The sequence below is a fragment of the Danio rerio genome, chromosome 11 (genome assembly GCF_052040795.2).
Source record: "Danio rerio strain M-AB ecotype USA chromosome 11, GRCz13ab, whole genome shotgun sequence".
NCBI classification, from domain to species: Eukaryota; Metazoa; Chordata; class Actinopteri; order Cypriniformes; family Danionidae; genus Danio; species Danio rerio.
The window spans coordinates 37,480,001-37,505,000 of NC_141031.1; the positions used below are offsets into that span (position 1 = coordinate 37,480,001).

Sequence of the window (25,000 nt, forward strand, 5' to 3'; positions counted from 1 at the left end):
GAGGACAGACAGATCACATGCTTATGACATTGCCAACAGTATACTGCTTTTTAAAGGGATAGTTCACCAATGCAATCTAAAAGTAACAGGCTATGCACACCGCAAGTGTTTTTCAGCCACCGATAAACTTCTGGTGAAGTACACATGAAATAAAAACTAGCCATATGACTTTGTTAGCTCACGTTGCTAGTTTTGTGGTGAGCAATTCATCTGTGCACGTCATGAAGAAAGAAAATGGTTTGCCCTTGTAATATTTAATTGAAATCTAAAAATGCACTTCCTGTTTGTTTTCAGTTCAATTCTCAGATTAGGTCTGTTTAAGGTATTGGGAGTGGCTAACATACTTAACCATGCCCCTTCAACTGTTAGTCTGTTAGGTTGTAATGACTCTTCTAAAACCCATTTCCTGATCTTTCTGAATAAAATGCCTACTTTACTACATTCAATCAGCTTGCATTCAATAAGCTCCCAGTAAAAAAACAAGCAGTTTTCTCAGTTTCACAGTTTTCTCATTTAATATTTCATGTCTCTAGAAACTGCGACACAATACAAAAAAAGGGGTCGCAGCTTCTAGTTTATGTGGAGTATTTTTAATTTCATAAGCTTCCTTTGACAGCATCAATTAAATAATTTAATTAAAATTAAAATTTAAAGGCAAGTGCCATAAGGAGCAGCAGGAAATGCTAAAACTCCAAAATGAAAATACTGTGGTGAAATAAATTTCCATCATTTAAAGAAATGGTGCAGAACAATAGACTTTAATGCAGTGCTTATAGTTCACTCTGAGACCCACTTAATATTGTTTATCAATCAGGCAGTGAAGATCATTGATTTTGAAAGAAACCAGATCTTAAACACAGCCATTTTACAATGGTAAATTAGACTAGAACTAAAAGTGCTTGAGCTGGCTTACACTGTGAGATTTCAGCCATATGATTTTTTCATTTAAGACAAATTTGGGAAATTCTAAAAGATTCGTGAAATCCGAGACTAAAATCTCTTATCTTTTTTTGACATGTTCACAGAAAACTGCTTAAGGTCTGTTGTGATCAAATTTTTTCTCTGATGAAGTTCTGGCAGTGTCAGAAGATTTCAGACACTTTCCTGCAGTGAGACAATAGCTGTAATGAGCGTCAATCTAAGAACCAATAGGAGCGCAGAATCTGATGACGCAATCCATGCGACAATTCTAGTGACCACGGGGAAATATCAAAACTGTTTGTTTCTTCCTGGTTTGATTATTGAGACACACCGTTTGCAAAATTGCCGCTACAGATTGTTTATGTTTGCTGTGAGGAATCATTTCAGAACGTGGGATAGTGAAAGTGTCACAGGTTAATGACGTCAAACTCCGGGAGCATTTTCTTTCATGTTTGACAAGCCTTTATTGTTGTTCAGTCTGTCTTTATGACAGCTGAGATATTACAGTGTAACATGGGAGTAATGTTCGTGCAGTCCAACATGCTACAATCGTTCAGGATTTAAAAAAATGAATAAATAAATACAATTGCACAGTGTGAGCTGGCCTTTATTGAAAAATAAAAGTCCTTGTGCATATACCACACTTTGTATAGCTTTTTGATTTAGTGGCCAATTTGTATTAATTCATACATTTTAGTATGCTTTGCTCATCCTCCAATGAAGAGCAAGGTTAGGGGTGGAGTTTGGGGCCACGCCTTTTTTTTTAAATCATACATTTTTATATGAATAAAATGGTACGAATTTGTAGAAATTAGACAAACTAAAATAGTTACATTTCCTCATGAGATCGGGCTGAGCGCCTAAAAATCTAAATGATCTCATCATTTTCACCTTTGTAATTTTCTTTCTTCTATTAAACACAAAAAGAAGACATTTGGAAAATTCTGGTAAACGTTGACTTGCATAGCAAGAAAATATGTATTTTATGGAAGTGAACGGGTCTCAGTAGACAGAGTTTTTCAAAACATCTTCTTTTGTGTTCAATAGAAGCAAGAAACTCAAAAAGGGTTTTGAAGGGTGAGTAAATTCTTCATTTGTGGGTGAACTATCCCTTTAATGTAATCTTCCAGTTTAGTCTTAAATGTAATGTTGTTGTCAGTGGTCTCAAACTTAATTCCCGGAGGGCCACAGTTCAACAGATTTTAGCTCCAACCACCTCCAACTCAAACCTGTTTAATGGTGTTACCGACTCGGTCCCAGTCATTCCCCTCGCTGACCAGCAGAGGTCATCATTACCAGACTTCTAACATTACGTCATCCCAAAGACTGATTGCCACAAACACCTGCAGCTCATCTCATTGATCACCACACACACCTTTATAAGAAGCACAAACACTCACCTCAGTGCGAAGTCTTGTTCTGCCCCTGCAAACACTACTGAGTGTTCTACTCCTTGCCTGCTTTCCCTGTGGCTAGTGGTGGGCAAAGCGAGGCTTCATGAAACACTGAAACAGTCGAAGCAAATGTGTCGAAGCTTCGAAACGGTTCGAAACCCCACTCTACAGTGACATCTAGTGGTTAGTTTTTATGTATTGCACTGAAACAGCTGCAGCACATAACAGTTTAGCAAATTGAGGTATTAAAGCCCACTTTGTAACACTGGTCTTCAATTAATGCAGCGGAGCGGTTAAGGTGTCTGATTGCCGTCCAGGGATAGTAGGTTCGAATCCAGGCTATTACAGCCATTTTGAAATGCTTTAATACCAGTTGGTAATGCTTGCTCTTGAATCGTTTTGTTTCAACATTGGTCTGATATCCGAATAAACAATTTGTGAATAAATATGTCTTGTTTTGGTCTTAAAACAGGGTTGTTGCTAGATCAGAAACTGTGGCCTGAAGTTATCAAGAATTATTTATATTATTTATAAAGTTTCCCATTTATTGTATTTTATTAACGTCTACCCAAACCCTAAACCAAACCATCACAGTACTGTAAAAATATAAATTATTGTTTTACAGTGTTACAAAAATGATGCTAAATTGATGGCGTAACTGCAGCTGTATCATATTTTGGCTACATAAAACAGAAACATGATAAAAACACATTAAACCATGATTTCGAAGTATTTGTGGAAGTCGGGATTCGAACCCAAAAAGTCATTTGATGCATAGTAACATGGTGCACATGCACAGTCCACTAGGCCATATGAAGTGTGATTTGTCAGACCTTGGCAGCCAAATGGAGATTCGCCAGGTCTCGAAACGCTTCTAAGGGGATCAAATCGCTTTAGTCACGTGACCAAGTGTTTCGAAACACTTTAGTCACGTGACTTGGGTGCTTCGAATCATGCTTCTGTGCAGCGTTTCGAAACACTGGCGCTTCGGGATCTCGACACTGTGTCGAAACGTCAGTTTCACGTCAGCCATCCTTACCTGTGGCTTACCCGGACTGTTTATCAGCCTTGTCTTGCCTGCCGCCTGTCTCGAACCCAGCCTGAATCCCGACTTTGATCTGAGCCGCCTGCCTCTGACCCATGCCTGCTTATTCACTCTGTGTTTTCCTGCAGCCAGCCTATCAACTGAATACAACTGTGTTTGATGTGAGTCTGCACACAAGTAACATCTGTGTGCTCTTTATTGAACTCTGTTTAATAAACATACTGCAAATGAATCCCTCTGTGTCAGACCCTTCGTTACAAATAGTGTCTAGTAGTCTTGAACACCTTGATTAGTTGGATCAGCTGTGTCTGATTAGGGTTGGAGCAAAACTGTGCAGAGCTGCGGCCCTCCGGAAATTAAGTTTGAGACCTTTGTTATAGATAGTAGAAAGAGTTTGCTGGTCACCTTGATGTCTCTGTGTGCGATGTTCATGTCGTGCAGGTACTGGATGGCAGTGCCGATGTCTCTCATGATCTCAGAAGCCTCTGTGGGCACAGGACAGAAATCATACAATCACGAATCATTATTAGGGTAGAACAGTGAACATAAATCATCTCCAATATTCATTTCCTTTCTCAAAATATTAAGTGTACAATACAGTGGCTTCCTCTAAAATGATTACCTTATCAGATCAAAACCTTAACCATATTAGTGACTACGCTGTAAAACCCAACAGTCAACTTTATGAAATGAAATGAGTGTATTTAACTCAATGTACTGAAAGTTAATTCTACTCATTTGGAAAAAGTTTTGAACTCTGTGTTGTAAGTAATGAGTTAATTAAATACCTCATTACTTAAACTTAAATAGAGTAAGTTCACAGTACTCGTATAGATTCGTTTTTTTTTCAATCAAATGGTTTGCAGCCATCGGTTTCCTCAAACGGTTTGAGTTGCCTTAACTTATTGAGTTTTACAGTACTTAGTTAATTTGAGTTCTCTTCATTTATTGGGTTTTACTTTGCTCAAATTGCTTGGTTTACTTAAAAGGATTAAGTTCTCATTAGGTACTCATTAGGATTAGTTTTTGAATTTAAATGGTTTGTTGTAATCGGTTTCCTCAAATGGTTTGAGTTACCTTAACTCATTCGGTATTACAGTGTAAGCAAAATTATTCCAACTAAAATTTAACCAATTAATCAACTGAAATACACACTCAAAAATTATGCTTGCTGTTTGTTCAAATGACTTTAATGATGAAAGTTTTTTGGAGGGACAACTGTAAAAACAAGTTAACTTAATTCCTTCATGTTGTTCCAACACAAATTGATTGAGTGGAACCCTGCCTTTTTTATGGGAGAACTCATTCATTCATTCATTTTCTTGTCGGCTTAGTCCCTTTATTAATCTGGGGTCGCCACAGCGGAATGAGCTGCTAACTTATCCAGCAAGTTTTTACGCAGCGGATGCCCTTCTAGCCGCAACCCATCTCTGGGAAACATACACACACACACACACTCATACACTACGGACAATTTAGCTTAACCAATTCACCTGTGCCGCATGTCTTTGGACTGTGGGGGAAACCGGAGCACCCGGAGGAAACCCATGCGAACGCAGGGAAAACATGCAAACTCCACACAGAAACGCCAACTGAGCCGAGGCTCGAATCAGCAACCCAGCGACCTTCTTGCTGTGAGGCGACTTCGCCCTTTATGGGAAAGCTAATTATTCCTAATCATGTTTTTGTTATTCAAATGTTGTAAACTGTAATTATGATTTATTGAAATAAAGGGAAAACAACTTGATCAGCATATTCGTATTTAACAAACAAGCTAACTAAAGAACGTTTAGACATTTTTTTAAACAACAAATTCACTTCCCTAATTAACCAACAAGTGAAAAGTATATGAGAAGTGATCCTCCCTGTCATATGTATTGCTGGCTAACAAATATGGTATAATAACTTCCTCAAAATTACCAACCAATATAAATTATGACAAATTATTTTCCTCATCATATTCATAGTAAACTTATATTTTCATATTCGTCATATTCATTCGGCTACAAAATTAATGGAAAATATACGGCAGATTATTCTAGGGACTTTACATGGAGATACAGAATTAGCATTATTTACTGTAACTTCCTCTCCATTTTATAGCTGACCAACTAAACACATAACTCCATTCTTACATAGTGTGTCTGTAAAGCAACTTGAATGCTACATACCCTTTTGTGTGTGTGTGTATGTGTGTGTGTGTGTGTATGTGTATGTGTGAATGTGTTTTTGTGACATATCAGGACACAAATCTGTATAATGGCATACTGTAGGTATGACACAGGTATTACAAGAAGGTGGTGAAATATGAGGACATTGCTGATGTAGAAAAACAATGGAAACCTACTGTATGTAATGTCCCCACAATTCACAGAAACAAACGTGTGTGTGTGTGTGTGCGTGCGTGTGTGTGTGTGTGTGAGTGTGTGTGTGTGTGTGTGTGTGTGTGTGTGTGTGTGTGTGAGAGTGAGAGTGTGTGGATGCGTGCACGCACCTTGTATTCATAACGTTATGGGGACCCTTTAATGTCCCCACAAGCATAGTAAATTTTTACTAGCTTAGCTACTTTTAACTTAGTAACTTTTTATTTTTAACCTAGTGAGCACAATTTTTGGTCCCCATGAGAAGAATCGCTCATAAATGAAACAGAATTAAGTATTTTGACATTCTAAAACTGCATGTGTTCTGATGGTTGAGGAGAAGGTTGGGAGAATATACAGTGTGTACATTATAAAAACCATTATGAAACGCAGCAATTGTGTGTGTGTGTGTGTGTGTGTGTGTGTGTGTTGCAAAACATACATAACTCACCTCGCTCTGTGAAAGCTTGGTCACCTCTGGCCTGAATTCTGCTGAAGAGCTCTCCTCCTTCCATACTGACAAACACACACACATATATACACACACGTTCAATAATTATCCAGCTTAATGCACAAATACACAATCACAATAAGTTGCATTCCTTTCCCAGCTGAGATTTTTTTCTAACATAGCTACGTGGTTAATAAATAATGAATCACATCATTGCCAAAAATGTCCAAAAGCAGGAGGAAGAGCGGAAATGAGTTCTAATGAATGACTGGAGCTCTTCTGTGTGTGTGTGTGTGTGTGTAAGTGTGTGTGTGTGTGTGTGTGTAAGTGTGTGTGTGTGTGTGTGTGTGTGTGTGTGTAAGTGTGTGTCTGCCTGTGACTGTCGCTCTCTGAGAGGAGCACTTAATCTTTCAGATAAAGCCCATAGCAGCACTTCATACAACACTCAGAGCTGCTGCTTGATGAAACACCCCATCAACTTTAAATCAAAGCTCTGTTGCTTTCTGTTTAAGTCTGTTAAAGGTCCGGTGAAATTAAGATCAAGTTTTTTAAATGTTAGTATCAGTATGTTAGTCTCAAGGATATATGCAAGTGTGGGACAAAACAGTGACAAATTCACATTTATCATATATAAACATTCTAAGCTTGCTGTTTGTCACTTTATAAATCATTCATTAATTTTCCTTCAGCTTAGTCCCTTTATTCATCAGGGGTCGCCACAGCGGAATGAACCACCAACTTATATGCCTATAACATATGTTATAAAGCAGCTACAACCCAGTACTAGGAAACACCCACACACTTACATTCAAACACACTCCAGTGCTTCCCACAGGTTTGAAATATATATGCAGTGGTAGCCGGATTGAAACACCTTTTACCCACAGCACATATATAGTCAACTACATGCGACTAATAAAAAAACAATGTGATTTATAACTTTGTTTTTATTTATTATGGTTGTTTTTAAGTACCCATGTTTACCTTAAATAAAAAGAATGTAATATACAGATTTGTAGCTGTTGATTACTTTTCAAAACCTCACCATCTCCAAACTGATGATTCATTTTTGAGTTTTGTTACATCTGCTATGATTAATTCAAGTCGAGATTCAAATGAATCAACTTGAAATTATAACTGAATCAGGACATCTGGATTAATACCCAACCAGCCCTACATATAAAAATAATACACTCATAATGTGAAAATATGTAGTGTAGTGTACTTTATTTAGTGCACTTTAAAGCTGCAATCTTTCACACTTGGTGTCCTCTTCATCCTAGTGGTCAAGTGATCAAAGTACACATTTTTTTTCTCAAAAATTATATTTTAAAAAGAAATGAATATTACAATAATTATATTTAAACAATATTTTGACTTCAGTGTGTTTTTGGGTTGTTATGCTGGCCTCTCATGGATCAATAAATATGATGCTAAAATTTACAGTATATGTGGAAAGTCCTTGCAAGTGTCTTAAAGTCGATCTGTTGAATCATTTGTTCAAATGGTTTACTCAAAATGATGATGCGGTGGCGCAGAAGGTAGTGCTGTCGCCTCACAGCAAAAAGGTTGCTGGTTCGAGCCCCGGATGAGTCAACTGGCGTTCCTGTGTGTTCGGGTGGGTTAACTCCAGGTGCTCTGGTTTCCCCCACATTTAAAGGCATGCAGTACAGGTGAATTGGGTAGGCTAAATTGGTCATAGTGTATGAGTGTGAATGAGTGTGTGTGGATGTTTTCCAAAGATAACTTGAAGCTTGAAGGGCATCCGCTGCGTTTAACATATGCTAGATAAATTGGCGGTTCATTCCGCTTCGTTGGTCTTTAGGAACGGATCATTGATAAACTGACTCAAATGATTTGCACAGAAATAATTACTTGCCAAAATAGGAAATCAAAATTAGATTAATAAATATAAATAGGATCAATCTGGGGCGTCACGATGGCGGAGTGGTTAGCACAATCGCCTCTCAGCAAGAAGGGCGCTGGTTCGAGCCCTGGCTGAGTCAGTTGGCATTTCTGTGTGCAGTTTGCATGTTCTCCCCGTGTTGGCATGGGTTTCCTCCGGGTGCTCGGTTTCCCTCACAAGTCCAAGAACATCCAGTATAGGTGAATAGGATAGGCTAAATTGTCTGTAGTGTATGAGTGTGTATCTGATGAGTTGCAGCTGGAAGGGCATCCGCTGCGTTAAACATATGCTGGATAAGTTGTCGGTTCATTCCGCTGTGGCGTCCCCAGATAAATAAAGGGACTAAGCCGAAAAGAAAATGAATGAATGATAAATAAGGCCTCTTGTTTGCTGAACTGTTTTACAAAATTGATATTTTGTAATACACAATTGCAGACAAGCTTTTCCACTTATATTTGGGAAGATTTCACTCTTGCTTGTGTTATATTATTAAAACATTACATATAAAAAAGAGAGATATTTGTAAATAGCCAAAATGAATTTACAATCTTTTAAAATAATTATCAAAATACACACTGATGACTCAGACTAGACTACACTCTCTTAATACCATCATATTTGATAGGTAGTTTCGTTTAATACTTTTGAAAACTCGAAACTGAAATAATGCAGTCTAACTAAAAGAGAATTTAAAAAAATGATATTATTAGCGGAAAAGAGAAGTGAAACCTCCATTCAGAACAAGACTGTGACACAAGATCTTTTTCCCCCATGTTGTATTTCTGTCAAAAAGAATTTAAAAAAAAGCCACTATTCAAGGAGCTTGACTGTACTATTTGAGCTGGACTATTTCTGGAAGCCGAGCATGATGGGAAATGACGTTTTAGCAGTGACAGGACTCACCATTCCATGATTATGAGAAGACACTTTTTCCCACGATACATGTTTTCATAGAGGCTGAGGATGCGGACTATATGCTGCCCTCCAGACACTCGCCAGTGTAGTTCAACTTCCCTCTGAGCTTTAGGACACTCGTACAGAATCTAAAGAAATCAGAAAACACATGCAGATCATCACCTTTTTGTATACTTGATATAGATGTTCAGTGTTCATGTGTTACAAGTATTTACTAGACATTAATGCATTTATTTTGCAAGGATAAACTGATTAAAAATGAGAGTGAATGCATTGAAGAAATTCCTGTTTTTACTCAATGAATAAACGTTATTTTTTAGACTTCATTCATTAGACTTTATTCAGAAATATTTTTTATTTTTAAAAATCTAAAATAAATTTATCACAGATTTCATTAAAACCGTTAAAAAAAGTAAAAAATTACACACAAAATGAGGATATGTGGCCCTGGACTTCTAAACAATCCAACCCAGGCTCATTCTGAAAGCGTACTGTTGCTACTTTTTTTGTGATTTTTGTTTTCACGAATCCACCAGAGGCTGCTGTGTATGCTTTTTCAGATCTCAAATTTGAGTACCATTCGCGCCTGCTGTTCTCATCTAAATCCACCAGAGGCCCCTGTCCTGACTGAATGACAGACCGAATGACTGACCCACCTTCCTCCTTCCCTAAACCCAACCAATAGTGTTTTCAAAACCACCGGTTGACTAGCGCACCCATTTCTCTTAACCCAATTGACTTCTTTAAAAAAAATCCAGAAAAGGAAAAGCCCTCACCTGATGTTTGCCACGTTTTCAGATTTTACCACATTCTCACCCTGTTATTTACTTTTTTATTTCATTTCATCAGACTCAAACCCGCGGCCAACTCGTGGTCTATTTACATCTCAAGTCTGCCAACGAGCCACTGGACAAACTGGTAACAGCTGGAAAGCTGTCTTTTCAGAGGTAAGTGGGCAGCCTGTAAGCATGCAAAGCAACAGCATCATGCTGCCCTGTATCATTCATTTGAAAGACTAAATGCAGCCATACCGTCACCTGAATTATAAGGTTCTATCTGACATTTTTGTCAAAATTGAGCTATTGACATATTTTTATTAAATGACAACTTATTTACATTATGAGATGTTCTTATATAAGTTGTTTACATTTTAAGACTTTTTATTTAAAAACAAATGTTACACACATTTGCTATGGATTGCAAAAACTTTAAAGTTCAATATCTCAAAGTCATTCAGAACGCACACAAAACCTTATAATTCCAAGGTGATGATACATACCTCAGGCTAAATACTTCGCGATCTCCAAAAATGTATATAGGGCTGCGTTTTCAGAATGAGCCTATGCTGCATTTACTTATTATTAAATAAAGATTCATCATATGAATAAATCATAAACTTTTGACAGGCATTTTTTGGCTTTTTTTATGTCACGCACGCTGACAGTTTTAACCCTGAATTGTTCTGAACATTCCTTTAATAAAAGTCCAACACATTCCAGTCGCTTTCAGCCCATTAAAGAAGAACAGTTATGCAACAGCTTGTTTCATCTAAAAACAAAAGAAAATTTCTATTCACTTTATGCAATTTACCACAGAGTCTGAACAGAAAGTCATTAATTGCTCTTTCTGTGTGTTCGTCCTTTCTCTTCCCTGAAGTGTGAAATCACACACAAGGCCAGAGTGAGACCTTGACATAGCAAATGCATCCCATCACAGTGTATTTTTGGTGCCTGAAACATTCTGCTGCAGTAACACTCAGCTTAATCTTCTGTTTAAGCAATTTGTGTCCCTTTTAGGCAACATGACGCATGTTATCGTTGATGCTGATTGTGGAAGTTTGCTATAATACAACAAGACTAGTTGGTAATCACACTAGAGGACGCAGGGGTGTGTCTTTGCATTGCATCATATTCACAAAAGTAATTTTATATACAGATGAAGTCAAAATTATTAGCAGCAAATCACAAAATTCATTTAGTTCACAGAAACTTTTGTGCCCTGAAAATGCAGCATGAAACACAGGAAGAATCGACACGCACTATGTGCACTTAACTGAAGTTTGGAAGTGCAAAATATATACCACATAACCCAAATCATCAAACTTAATGACAAACGAGAGACATTTTTTTAAAAAGAGTCCCTTATTTATTTATTTTTTAACATTAACGAACATACCTACAGTAGATAGGGTAGGACAAATCTAGCAAACGTGTTAATTGTTAAATGGTTGAAATATTGCTGGTATATGAAACAATCCAATTATATTTAAATATAATGTACTTTCAAAGACTTAGTAAAATTAATATATGAACATTATTAGTTTGCTGTTGTTTAAAAACTCCAGTTTTGATGATATACACTACCTGGCAAAAGTCGCCAATTCAAGTTTTAGGAACAACAAATAATAACTTGACTTCTAGTTGATCATTTGGTATCAAAAGTGGCTAATATTAAAGGCAACGGCCTCTAGATTACGCTTATTTTACCAAAAGAAAATATGATCTTTGATTTTGAGTTATTTAATTAGGACAGTAAGGTCTGACTTTGTCTAGACAAAAGTCTTGTCACTTAACAGAAATAAAGTTCAGTATAGAAAATATAGTCATGGTGCAGTGGATAAAGAATTAATTCTGTGTATGACTCCCATGAGCTTGGAGGACTGCGTTCATAAATCTCTGCAATGACTAACTTATTAATAAAGTCATCTGGAATGGCAAAGAAAGAGTTCTTGCAGGACTCCCAGAGGTCATCAAAATACTTTGGGTTCATCTTCAATGCCTCCTCCTTCGTCTTACCCCAGACATGCTCAATAATGTTCATATCTGATGACTGGGCTGGCCAATCCTGGAGCACCTTGACCTTCTTTGCTTTCAGGAACTTTGATATATTTATGTCAAAATAAAACAACAGTTATTCTGATGCATATTTGTTATAATATATAAAATAATAAGTGATTACACAAAATTGGATTATATTTTAAATGATTAAATACTTGATAGTGCTAACTGCTAAAGTATAAAGGTTTAAAATGACAATGAGTATTTTGGGATACAACAAGATCCTTAAACTGAGCCTTTTTATGTCAAATGATTCTTGAAGGGTGGCATAGTGACTGTCGCCTCACAGCAAGAAGGTCTCTGGTTCAAGTCCGAGCTGGGTCAGTTTGCATTTCTGTGTGGAGTTTGCATGTTCTCCATGTGTTGGCGTGGGTTGGGGTGCTCCGGTTTCTCCCATAGTCCAAAGACATGCGCTATAGGTGAATTAAACTAAATTGGCCATGGTATATAAGTGTGAATGAGTGTCTATGGGTGTTTCCCAGTACTGGGTTGCAGCTGGAAGGGCATCTGCTGTGCAAAACATATACTGGATAAGTTGGTGGTTCATTCTGCTGTGGAGACCCCTGATGAATAAAGGGACTAAGCCGAAGGAAAATGAAATGAAAATGATTCCTGATTTAAACATGTCTGGCAACATTTTTGACAAATAAACTATTGTTACGTTGACATTTTAGTTGGTATCCTCTGTAAATCATGATAAAAAATATGCTTAAAAACTAAATACTAAATAAATTATTAAAAAAAACAGTATTAGACTTTAAAGTTTTGACCTATGAGAATTTTCCAATATCTTCATTTGTGTTTGCTACTCATTGGTGTAAATATTACAACTTATATTTGACTCAAATAAAACCAGGCAGATATCACCACATGAAAGAATCCCGCTATATCCATTTACGCAATTTAAAACACTTTAGCAGCTGTTTACATGCAAGTCAACAGAAATGGGTTTCTGGTTTTAATTTCTACCAATTAAGCCCGAAAGCGGTTTGAGCCACTTGCAGAGGCGTGAACTGCATGCAATTTCATTTGACCCCCACCCACGCCGTCTCTGTCTGTGCAGATGATAAACTAAAAGTTCACAGCATGTGAATGTGGGTGAACAAAGTTTGCTTTCCGACTAACAGCATCCGAAAGACAGTTTGAGTCATTTAACAGAGATGCCCGTGGGCTGGTAGTGTTGTAAATGTCTGACTGAAGTAACCTTTATAGTTCAGTCTTGATTCACAGATACAGCAACCACCTACAAAAAAAACTGCTGTAGAATCAAAGGGGAAGCGACGTCAGGAAACTCCTTTTACAACAAAAACACAGAACAAAAGATGTGGCTGGAAGAAAACCGCCAGAGTGTCAAATAACACACACACACATATATGAAATCACATGTGCACGCTGGGTTTTGCTGCATAAGCTTTATGGGTAATCTTGTTAAAGGATTCATTTCAGCACTGCCCAATGGTAACAAACTAACAAAGAACACTTATTAGTAGTGTTTTCTGAGGAAAGCCTTACTAATATTGCACACACATTTTAGATTATCACAAACAGCATGGCAACTCCCAGAAAACCTTGGATATTGTAAAGTAAATAACTAAGAATACTATGGCAAGTACTCTAAACACCATAGAAACTGCAACACCTTTCCAACCACCCAGAATCCCCTAGGAACAGCATAGCAACACCCTATCAACTGCCCTGACTCCGCATAGAAACACATAAATAACCACAGGATTTGCACAGCTACACCCTGACAACCTCTCAGAACACACAATCAACTATGAAGCATTATCAACACCTTGGCAACACCCTCCAAAAAAGCTCTAGAAACTGCTAAGCAGCACCCTGACAAATGCTGGAACAACTTAGAAACTGCATAACAAACATCAGAAAAAACTGAAAAAGCAACAACCTGACAACCGAACAGAACACCCTAGAAACGGCTTAAAACACCTTGGCAACCACCCCAAACACCCTAAGACTTACATGGCAACACCTTGGCAACCATCCCAAACACCTTAGCATAGTGGTGGGCAAACTTTTTAGACCCGAGGGCCACATCAAGTTTTGCAAACCAAGTGAAGGGCCGCATGTCAAATTCTTTAAAAAAATAACTTTTATTTATAGTAGCAGTAGGCATGGAACATGTAATATCGGACAGAAACATGTCACATTAACACAAAACAGATTTAGTTTTTATATTTTTACGTCAAATTTGCTATTTTGCTATTTATATTTGCTTATCAATCATCATTAAAAACAAAAAAAAACAATCCCCTATAAAATGTAATAATAATAATAATAATTTTTACAGTGGAGAATAGAAAAGATATTGTTTGATAGAAAAAAATCTCATATTAACACATTAAAAATAATTCTTAAAGTTTACTATTCAGTCAAATTTACAATAATCTATTTTCTAGATTAGAATCTGCTTTTAGAATATCCAGATCAATCATCATAAAACTTGATGAAACCACAAATCTTTAATAAAATAACTTTTTAAAGTGGTTGTATGCATAGAAAATATATTCTATGACAAAAAATAACACATTTAACCAACAATAATTATATAATTTGAGTCAAATGTACAACAATCTGATTTGAGCGTGTATTAATATGCTCATATCAATCATTATAAAACTATGAGATAAAATGGGAAAAGAATCCTAGTCTTTGGTATTCCAAGTCATGTTATTATGAGTGTGTTAATGTGAACAATGAGCCTGGTCCCCTCTCTTGGCAAGGATGTCTAAGTCTAAAGTCTGCTATGGTTATACGCAGGGTACATAAGCAGCGCGCAAAACCCTCGCGGCTGTTAGTAAACGATTTAAAAGAGGCGCGTCTCAACGCATAAAGTGCGTTCAGTGTGATCAGCCCCTTAGGTTGTATTCTTTAAAAACAGCAATACTTTCTCGGCATATTAGACCTACTGCTTTTTTTGACTCAAATTTATTTATTTATTTTTTTGTCTGACTCCTTTTTAGACATTAACGGTCGAGTGCATTTTAAAATCCAAGAGTGTGTTCTAATTCTACTGGTTGCGCTAATTGTATCAAATGCAATACTGCCATCACATGGCGTTTGTAATTGCATAATAAATTGACTAATTCTGAACCAAACCGTTACTCAGAAGCAGCATTTTAAAAACTCCCTCGGGGGCCGGATGAAAGTGTTCAGCGGGTCGCATATGGCCCGCGGGCCGTAGTTTGCCCACCTCTTGGGCCTAGCACTTGCATATCAACACCCCAAAACACTCTAGAAACTAAACAGCAAACACCATGCTGCAAACAGCAACACCGTGGCACCTTCTCAATAACCATGTAACTGCATAGCGACACCTTGGCAACCACCCCAAACACCTTGGACCTGCATAGCAACACCCCAAAACAATATAGAGACTAAACAGCTAACAACATACTAAACACAACACAGACTCGTTCTGAAAACATAGTATTTCTGGAGACCGTGAAAAACGTCCCAGGAGGTAAGTATTTTTGCAGTTTTTATTTTCGCGTATCCACGAGAGGCCGCTGTGTGCAATTTTTCGTATCTCAAATTTCACTTGCGAGTGCCACTTGTGCCCTCGCGTAAACCCACCAGAGGCCGCTGTCGAGTGACTGTCTGTCTGTCTGACTGAATGACGGAATGACGGAATGGCCGACTGGCCAAATGACTGACCCACCCTCCTCCTTCCCTAAACCCAACCAAAAAAAATAAAAATTGAAAATTGAAAATAAAACTATTTTGAAACCTTCATTTTTTTTATTTTAATAAGAAACAGATTTTTTTTTAAGTTTCCGGGCTCTTATAGTACGCCAGTTGAAGCACATTTCTGAAACTTTATAGCTAATCTAAGCCAACAGCACCATCTTTTCTCCAGCAGGCACAGGACAACAACATGATGTCAGATTGTTGATGTACTTCAACATCATGGAGACGTTGCATCTTGTTAGGAAATGAAAATCAGGTTTACGGAAGAACCTAACCTAAAATCAATCAAATATCAACATCTAATGATGTTACAGCTTGATGTTGTGTTGACGTTACCACTTTGACATCTATCAGACATTGTATTTCAGCCATACCTGACGAATAAATGTCAGTTTTTTGACATCAATATGATTTAAGATGTTGGCTCGACGTTGGATTTTGGTCACTTTCCAACACAACCTAAATTCAACCAAATATCAACGTCATTTGATTTTGACATCATTATTGTACATCAAAATAACAATATCCTTAGACGCTGTCTAGACATTGAATTTTGTTCATCTAACACCACGACCTAATTCTAACCTAACATATTAACATGATGTTGTGTGCCTGCTGGGTTGGGTCATTTTAAAATTTACACAAAAAGTGTAGAGCCTCAGATCTGAAACCTGTATTTTTAAGAGTGTAATTAATGAGTTCACAGGAAAATAATCATACATTTTATGTTGGAGTCAGAGATTGATTATATTGACTGTTCAAGCTTTATGGCTGCATTTAATTTCCTGACTCTACAGCCACAAGATTTAATAGTCTCAGCAGTAAAATGAACTGCAAGACGAGTCTATAGACGTCCATCCGGCTGATTTTCTGTTAAGTAAATAACATATTCATGTTTCTTTAGCTTATTTTCTGATTTATCAGAGGCCACCACAGTGGAATGAACTGTCAACTATTCAAGCATATGTTTTACAAAGCGGATGCCCTTCCAGCTGCAACCTACTACTGGGAAACACCCATAGACTAATTCACACACACACACACACACACACACACACACACACACACTCATACACTATGACCAATTTAGTTCATCCAATTCCTTTGCATGTCATTCCGGAGAAAACCCGAGCCAACACAGGGAGAACATGCAAACTCCACACAGAAAAGCCAACCAGCCCAGCTGGGATAGCGACAGTGCTAACAACTTGCTGTGAGTCGACAGTGCTAACAACTAAGCCACAAAGTTACATTAGACTTGGGCTGTCTCCAAATTTTGATACCGTCAAACCTCCTCCCTATTTTACCCCAGTATACGGTATTACTGTAAACATTTTTTTTTTAATTATGTCGTAAGGCTCAGACAGTGTCACCGAAGTATTGGCTTGTGCCTAAACAGTTCAGAAACTGAATACCAAACACTAAAACAGAAACAATAACAAAATAACATTACACTGTAAAAAAAGCCAACTTACAAATAGTTGACTCAGTTTAAAATCGTAAGTTAGATGGACATATTTTTGAGCTCAGAGTTAAATTTACTCAAAAAAACGATTTAACTGCATATTTGGAACTGTTTGTTCTCCGTTGAGGAGACTTTGAATTTTCATTTCTTCATTTCAGCGTTTTCCAATGTAAAAAATAAAAAGCTGAGTCAACTTAAAGTATTAAAGCAACCGGCTGCAAAGAAATTTTGAGTTTATTAAGCTTCAGTGGTTTAAGTTGTGCCAAATTATTTAAAAAATATACTTGACTTAAAACAGCCATTTCAGTCAACTTAAAAAAATATTTAATAATATAATAAAATAATAAACTTTAACCACTGAATCTTAATAAACTCCAAATTTCTTTGCAGCCGGTTGCTTTAAAACTTTAAGTTAACTCAGCTTTTTATTTTTTACAGTGTAGCAACAAATAGTAGTTTATAAAAAAGTGCAAATTCAAAAGTCAAACAGAATTAAATGAACATATCGTTGTACTGACTAAATGTTGTTGGTCCTGCATTGGGAGGCATTGAAACTTTTTGCACTGAGTGAACTCAGGTCCATCCTCACAGATGTGAGTGGATAGTGGTTTCATATATGCAATCCTAAGTCTGAGGTATTTCCATCTCTCGTGGTCACATTTTTGTTGCACAATTTGTAAATTGCCAGGTTTGTATTTACCGGTCGAAACCCAAAATACTGCCAAACTGCAGAAGTTGTGTTCTTTTTCTAGACCAGGTCACTTGGTGCGTGACTCACTATCTTTCCCCACCTCTCTCTTCCTCCTCCATGCTGTCCTATGATGACAAGCACACATAAGCCTTTTAGGCATTAAAATAAATTATATTTATTATTTAATCCTAGTCTCCTATATAAGTTTGTTTTTTGTGACGGTATAACGGTATTGAAATTCGCGGTATACCATATTACCGCCAAGCCTAAGTTACATTAATTTTGTTAAATCACAAGTTTGAACGAGATGCATGGATGTTATTTGCATCCATATTGTTCATATTTATAGTCATTTATTTATACTACATTACCAGTGTAGTCAATTATGCAGTCATTTTTTTTAAATGTTAAGTGGAATGCTTTCATTTAGATGTTACCGAATGAAGTGCATTTTTATGTTTTACAGTAAATTATTAATAACAGCAGTGACTGTATCCAGAGACTTTCGGTGACCACAGTTTCCTTAAAAAACATTGCATGACTAAGTGAGTGGGGGTTTTACATCTAGTAGCCCCATTTCAGTTTCACCTCAGAAATGTGCAGGGGTTTTGCCATTTACATCTGTTTTGTCGTCTGAAGAGCCTCCGCTTGATTTATTGGTGGTCAGTGTAATCATAACCGCCTCACACTTGGTTTTTGGTCAAACAGAGACACGCATGAGTGTTTATATTACTTTTAATGTTTGTCCAAGTCACGTTTTATGATAACACGTGAAACATGACACTCTGATCAGTCTAAAATAAGGCCCTTGTAAAAGACACCACAGCAATCTTTAATAAAAACTATTCTTATCTCTCGTAATCCTACACTGTTTACTGAGTCTATTGTAAAAAAAAATGGGGCTGAGTTTAATTGATTAAAATCCTTAAATGAACTTCTACAGACCTGTGCAGTTATTTAAATATATTTCATTATTAAATATATTGGTCCCACTTTATATTAAGTGTCCCTAACTACTATGTACTTACATCAAAAATTAAATTCAATGTACTTACTGTGTTTGTTTATAATGTTTTTGACACTTGTGGTGCTTTTGAGTTGGGATAGAGGTTGGGTTATGGACAGGTTTGGTGGTATGGGTAGGTTTAAGGGTGGGTTAAGGTGTAAGGGATGGTCAACAGTGTATTTACAAATGTAATTACAAAAGTCAATCACAGATGTAATTACATACATGTATTTAATCAAGCATAAGTACACAGTAAATACATGTATTTACAATAAGTACATTGTAACAAACTATTAATTCCTATGTAAGTACATATTAGTTAAGGCCACTTAATATAAAGTGGGACTAATATATTTGGTATATTTTTAATTGTATGTAATATAGTGATTTATTAAAACTAAATACTATATATAATTGTTGCATTTAATGTAAAAAAATCTTATTGCATTGTAATAATTTAATGCAATGTAATTTACCATAACTGTTACTTTGAACAACAGTCCCTCCTGGAGTCCAATGGTTAGTAAGATAACAAAATAAATACATTTTACGGGATCAAATAAAATCGCAAGAGCTGAATTAAATAATGCCATCCGTTTAGAGAAAAGCCGTCAATTCAAACCACAAAAATATTTTGTAAATGTCCTCGCAAAATGCTGGAGAGACTGTTTAAATAGATTCATACAAAATTAATTCAATACATTAAACATTTAAGATATTTCATTTTATTTTATGACAATTATTCCTTCATTCATTCCTTTTTCTTCGGAATGAACATCCAACTCCTCCAGCATATGTTTTACACAGCGGATGCCCTTCCAGCCGCAACACAGTACTGGGAAACACCCATAGAATCTCACATGCATACTCATAAACTATGGCCAATTTAGTTTATTCAGTTTACCTACCACATGTCTTTGAACTGTGGGGGAAAACGGAGCACCGGGGGAGAACATGCAAACTCCACATAGAAATGCCAACTGACCCAGCCGGGACGTGAACCAGCGACCTTCTTGCTGTGAGGAGACAGTGCTAATCACTGAGCCACCATGCTGCCCCCATTTACTCAGCTTATTTAATTTATGGCTGTTGCATGTATATTGGACCTACACTGAGGTCGAGTCTGCTGATCACTACAAATTCATTCGCTCCATGCTGTGCAATGTGACACAGTTTTACCATGGATTATAAGAACTGCCGCATAATAATACAGATGACATGCTAAGATGCTTAAGTATGATAAAATAATGTTTAAAGCAAGCACAGGTCACAGAGTTTATGAAGAAGTCCATAAATTGAGACGTTATTCCACTGCAAAGACTGAGGCACAGCTGATGATGGCACAGTTTGATGTTTGGTTGACCAATCAGCAGAGAGGGGCGTGTATAATTTCCGCCCACACAGAAAACCAATTATACGTGGGTACACGGACCAAATCACTACTTTCTTTTTTATTCACGTTTACCATACTGTCCCAACTTTTTCTGATTTGGGGTTGTATTTAAAAATATATATTCTCATCTTCGGAAATATACGTTACTTTTAAACTATGATGTAAGAATGGGACTGTGTTTGAGTTTAATTTATTTCACTGTATTATATATTTGATCCTCCTTAAAAATGAACTTCTAGAGATTCATGATAAAAGTCAGCCTTCTCTGTATCTCCCGGAGGGGGGAGCAAGTTTCATCCCTGTTGCAGTGAAAACATGAAGGGCCGGCCAGATGAACCAGGACTGAACAAAGACTGAAAACTGAACAATGGCAGGATCCTGAATGTAGGATCTGTGTGGAAAGATGAACAGACAGTGAACAGTGAGCGAGCCAGTGCCAGAGCTGTAATATGAACCAGTCAAGCATACGGTGCTGACTGACTGCACAGTGGAAATGGTGAAAGCCTCTTTTCCAACACACTGCTTCATTTGATTATGCTAGAGAAAACTGCTCAAGCAGGGTTATGATTAATTTATGTGAATTAAAACTGTTCAATTTATTAATCTAACACTAATGTTAACTGTTATAAAAATAATTTATTATAATAATTATTATAAATATATTTATTAAAATGATTTCATTTAAACGAGAACAGGTTTTGATAAAATTGTTTAATTTACTATATAATAGTATTTTAAGTTATGTCAAATAATATTGTAATGTAATTTTTTACAATTATATGCATTAAATCTAATGGGATCAATATATGATTTTTTAACACAAACCAAAGTATTTTTAAAAAGATAATCATAAAATATTTTAAGTAGCATTATATTTATATAATACAGCAATTTCATAATTTGTTAATAGAACACTATTATTATAATATAATTTGATATAACATGATAACTGTATAAAAAATTGTATACAAACTGGACCGTAAAATATTACAATATACATACAATTAGAATTATACCAATTATAAATTATTACAAGTCAATTAGTCCGTAAAAAATTGTATTTATTATACTTTCTAAATAATATATTCAGTTTAATATACTCATTGATATTATTATATTTATATGAACAGATTGGTGCAGCATATAAATTTGACACCCAGTGGTTAAACTAGGTATCGCACTCCTGGATTAAAACAAACGCAAGCGCATGTTGCCAGATTAACGACACCTACATGAGTGTGCCTGACTATCGAGCCTAAAGGCTTATTTATGTCGTGTTCTCTATAAAAGCAACGGCATACAATATAAGACATATTTTCCATATTAAAAGGAGTTTTTGTTCTAACCAACACCTGAAATGTATATTTTAGAAACAGCTTCTATTTCTTGCAGCTGAACAACAGAAAACTGCCAATGATCACCTCAGGTACACCTCATGTGCTTTCAGTGTTAAATGCTAACAATGTAAGTTTGAATACCATTTTATATTACATTTAATGCCATATACTGAAAGCAGCAGCAGCTAGTTCACCTCAGATCTTGAAAATAAAATACTGTTATAATAACTAATAACTGTTTGAAATTGAACTTTAGAACTGTAAAATAATGCAAACCAACACATATCAGTGATTCAGCATGTACATTTACTAATGTTAAAGAGGTTTGTTATATATTAATTAGATTATAAATCTGACCATTTCGTTGGAGTGCAGTAAGTGCACTATTCTGTGCTTCTGTATTTAAATTTGTGCCGTTTTTCGTCTGGTGCAAACAGCCAAATTGCTTTTCACTGGGTATCCTGTCACATAAAATGTAACCTGCTCACCAAATGATTACGTTCATAATATTTCGGTTACACTTTACAATAAGGTTCATTAGTTAATGCATTTTCGAACATGAACTAATCATGAACAACACTCGTACAGCATTTATTAATCATAATTGAACATTTACTAATGCATTATTAACATTCAAGTCCATGCTTGTAAACATTTGTTAATGCACCATGAGTTAACATGAACTAACAATGAACTACTGTATTTTCAATAACTAACGCTAACTAACATGAACAAATACAGTAGTAAATGTATTGTTCATTGTTTGTTCATGTTAGTAAATGCATTAATTAACAATAACTAATGAACCTTATTGTAAAGTGTGACCAATATTTCTATTATTTGCTAATTAATAACCTCATGTGGATCTCTGAATCTGCATCTCATTTCAGAGTCTGCTACTGTCCACCGGATGTCGCATTTCTGTCACGGATGCAAATGAGAGGCTTTCTGACTGAATGAATGAAATATTCACATCCGGTTGGAGAGAACGCTGGCGCAGGGTGGCTGCCGCTTCTCTGACCGGTTTCGTTTATTTTATTTTATTATTATTTATTCTTCTTTTTAATAATCTAGCTAGTTTTTTAGCGATTTGGGTTTCAGAAAAGCGCATTATAAATAAAATGTATTATTATTATTATTAAATATGCTGTTTTCCACCAAGGCAACCCTGGGAGTTGAAATATAATTGGCTAAACTGGCATTGGGCAGGTTAAAGGAACCAAAACAAAGACTGCGTTCGGGTATGTAACGCACATTTTCAAAGCAGAATATCTGACTTCAGCATTGTTTTTCAGATAAACAAGAATGTTCACTCAGCATGTTTCTTAAATATCTGCAAACATATTATGGTGTTTTTATGCTTGAGAAGAGTCCATCAATAATCCACCAATAGGCTGCTGTTCCTAACTTAAATATATTTGTTACACAATAGGCAAAGCACCTATTATCTGGGATGTAAAAAAATTATATATAAAAAACAGAGTTGCATTTATTTGTCCTGGGAAGAAGCTGACCTTTCACGCTTAGATTATTTCCCTTCTCTAAACAATAATTTCAATTGTTTTAAACAACCAAACTAAAAACTTCCACTGCGGATGTAAATGCAACGTATAGATATTGCAAGATAGAGTCCCCAACAGCAGGGTAATAAATATATCGCACAGGTTCGATCAGGCCATATAACATATCTTTCCCTCGCTGGCAGCGGTTCAAGTTCAATATGGGAAATCAGGAGTAAATTAAATGAATAAGATTTAAGGGATGGCTGCCGCCCAGCTAAACAGAGTGGATTAAACGGCACACAAACACTCACATTTAGCCATCAACCTGCTACTTAATTAAAAGACAGGGAGATCGACAGCACTGCCCTATGTCTGTTTACCCTGTAATTAAAAACAGAGGGGATATTGGGCAATAAATGACTCCTGAATGACTCATGAGATCAGGTCAGTTGTGTCCTGGTACAATGACATTCGTTTAGGACTGCACAATAACTTACAAAAGGGCCTATGAAATCTGTTTTATTAGTTGCCCTCTTTTTCCCATTTTTCTCATTTAAAAATGTTTGTTAATTCCTTTAAATAAAAATTCGGCACATTTTTGGCCTTTACTGTGATAGGACAATATAGTGACAGGAATCACAAAGTTGGAGGCAAAGGAGGAAATGGGAATGAGCTGAAAATTGATCTCCGGACACTTAATGTCACTGTGTGGCAAGGCTATCAGTGCAAATCTGAGTGCAAAATCCATTTTTAAAGTCTGTGTGAAATCAAAATAGGGTGGCATGGTGGCTCAGTGGCTAGCACTGTCACCTCACAGCAAGAAAATCACTGGTTCGAGTCCCGGCTGGGTCAGTTGGCATTTCTATGTGGAGTTTTCATGTTGTACCCGTGTTCGTGTTTCCTCTGGGTGCTCCAGTTTCCCCCAGAATCCAAAGCAACCCAAGCTCATTCTGAAAACGTAGCCCGCGGGCGTTTCTGGAGACCACGATTTATGTGGCCGGAGGTATGTATGGCTGCATTAAATTGTTTCAAGCGAACGCTACGGGGCGGTGTGACGCCACTTCTCTTCACGCTCGCCGACTGACAGCTCTCCTCCGTGTGGAGGGCTTTCCCACTGCACATCCGTTCAAGCCTTTCCCACTGAAGCAAACAGATATTGAATCAATAAAGTTAATGATTAATTGACTAATGGCTTGTTAATTAGAACAGAGATCATTTGTGAAAACTGATATCCCTACTTACAACACAATCCTCAGCACAATAAGCATGAAAAGCAGCTTGTTTACATTATAGTGCCTCTATCCCCCTCAGGAGAGGTTTTGGGATGTTTTTGTTCTGCTGTGTGTAAGTGAGAAGCCGTGAGTGTTTGGTTTGGTCAGCGTGATCTGTTGTCACATTGACTCAATCCTGACCTTAACCATTATGAGAGGCACTGCCTGTGTGTGTATCTCAGGTCAGCTGCTGTTTAAACCAGTTAGAGATCTTCCACTAAATTGTAAAGCAAAGAGAGAGCAGGTGGAGTGCAGACCTGCCAAACCAGATGGCCCGAAAAACTACAAGTGGATGGGGAAGTATATACGTTCTTTTGACTAATTTCTATACTACTTAAAACAGAAACACAAGACAGCAAATGATATCCGGACATTTGGGTCCACTTTGTATCTTCCTCTAACAAGCTGTCTATTTAAAATAATGGATTAACCTATGGGCAAATTTCACTCAAAACATTCATTCATTTTCCTTCGGCTTAGTCCCTTATTTATCAGCAGTCACCGCAGCGGAATGAACCGCCAACTTTTCCAGCATATGTTTTATACAGCGTATAACCTTCCAGCCGTAACCCATTACTGGGAAACACCCATATACTCTCACATCCACACTCATACACTATAGACAAGTTAGGTTATTCAATTCACCTGTACCGCATGTCTTTAGACTGTAGGGGAAACCAGAGCACCTGGGAGAAACCCATGCAAACACGGGGAGAACATGCAAACTCCACACAGAAATGCCAACTGGCCTTGTTTGGACTTGAACCAGTGACCTTCATGCTGTGAGGCCGCAGT

At 36.8% G+C, this 25,000-nt stretch overlaps 1 protein-coding gene across 2 annotated transcripts in view; it reads right to left on the reverse strand.

Annotated features, from left to right (window-relative positions):
• mapkapk3 (MAPK activated protein kinase 3) overlaps positions 1-25,000 on the reverse strand; it is a 40,773-nt gene that overhangs the window by 9,991 nt on the left and 5,782 nt on the right. The window contains exons 2-6 of one of the 2 annotated variants that reach the window (XR_015502107.1): positions 8,981-9,120; positions 6,172-6,236; positions 3,583-3,845; positions 3,355-3,500; positions 956-2,387 (exon numbers count right to left, since the gene is read on the reverse strand). Coding sequence is in view for 1 of the 2 variants with exons in the window: in NM_001080079.1 (NP_001073548.1) it covers positions 3,766-3,845; positions 6,172-6,236; positions 8,981-9,120 (285 nt within the window). In the remaining variant the exon portion in view is untranslated. 2 annotated transcript variants of the gene reach the window in all.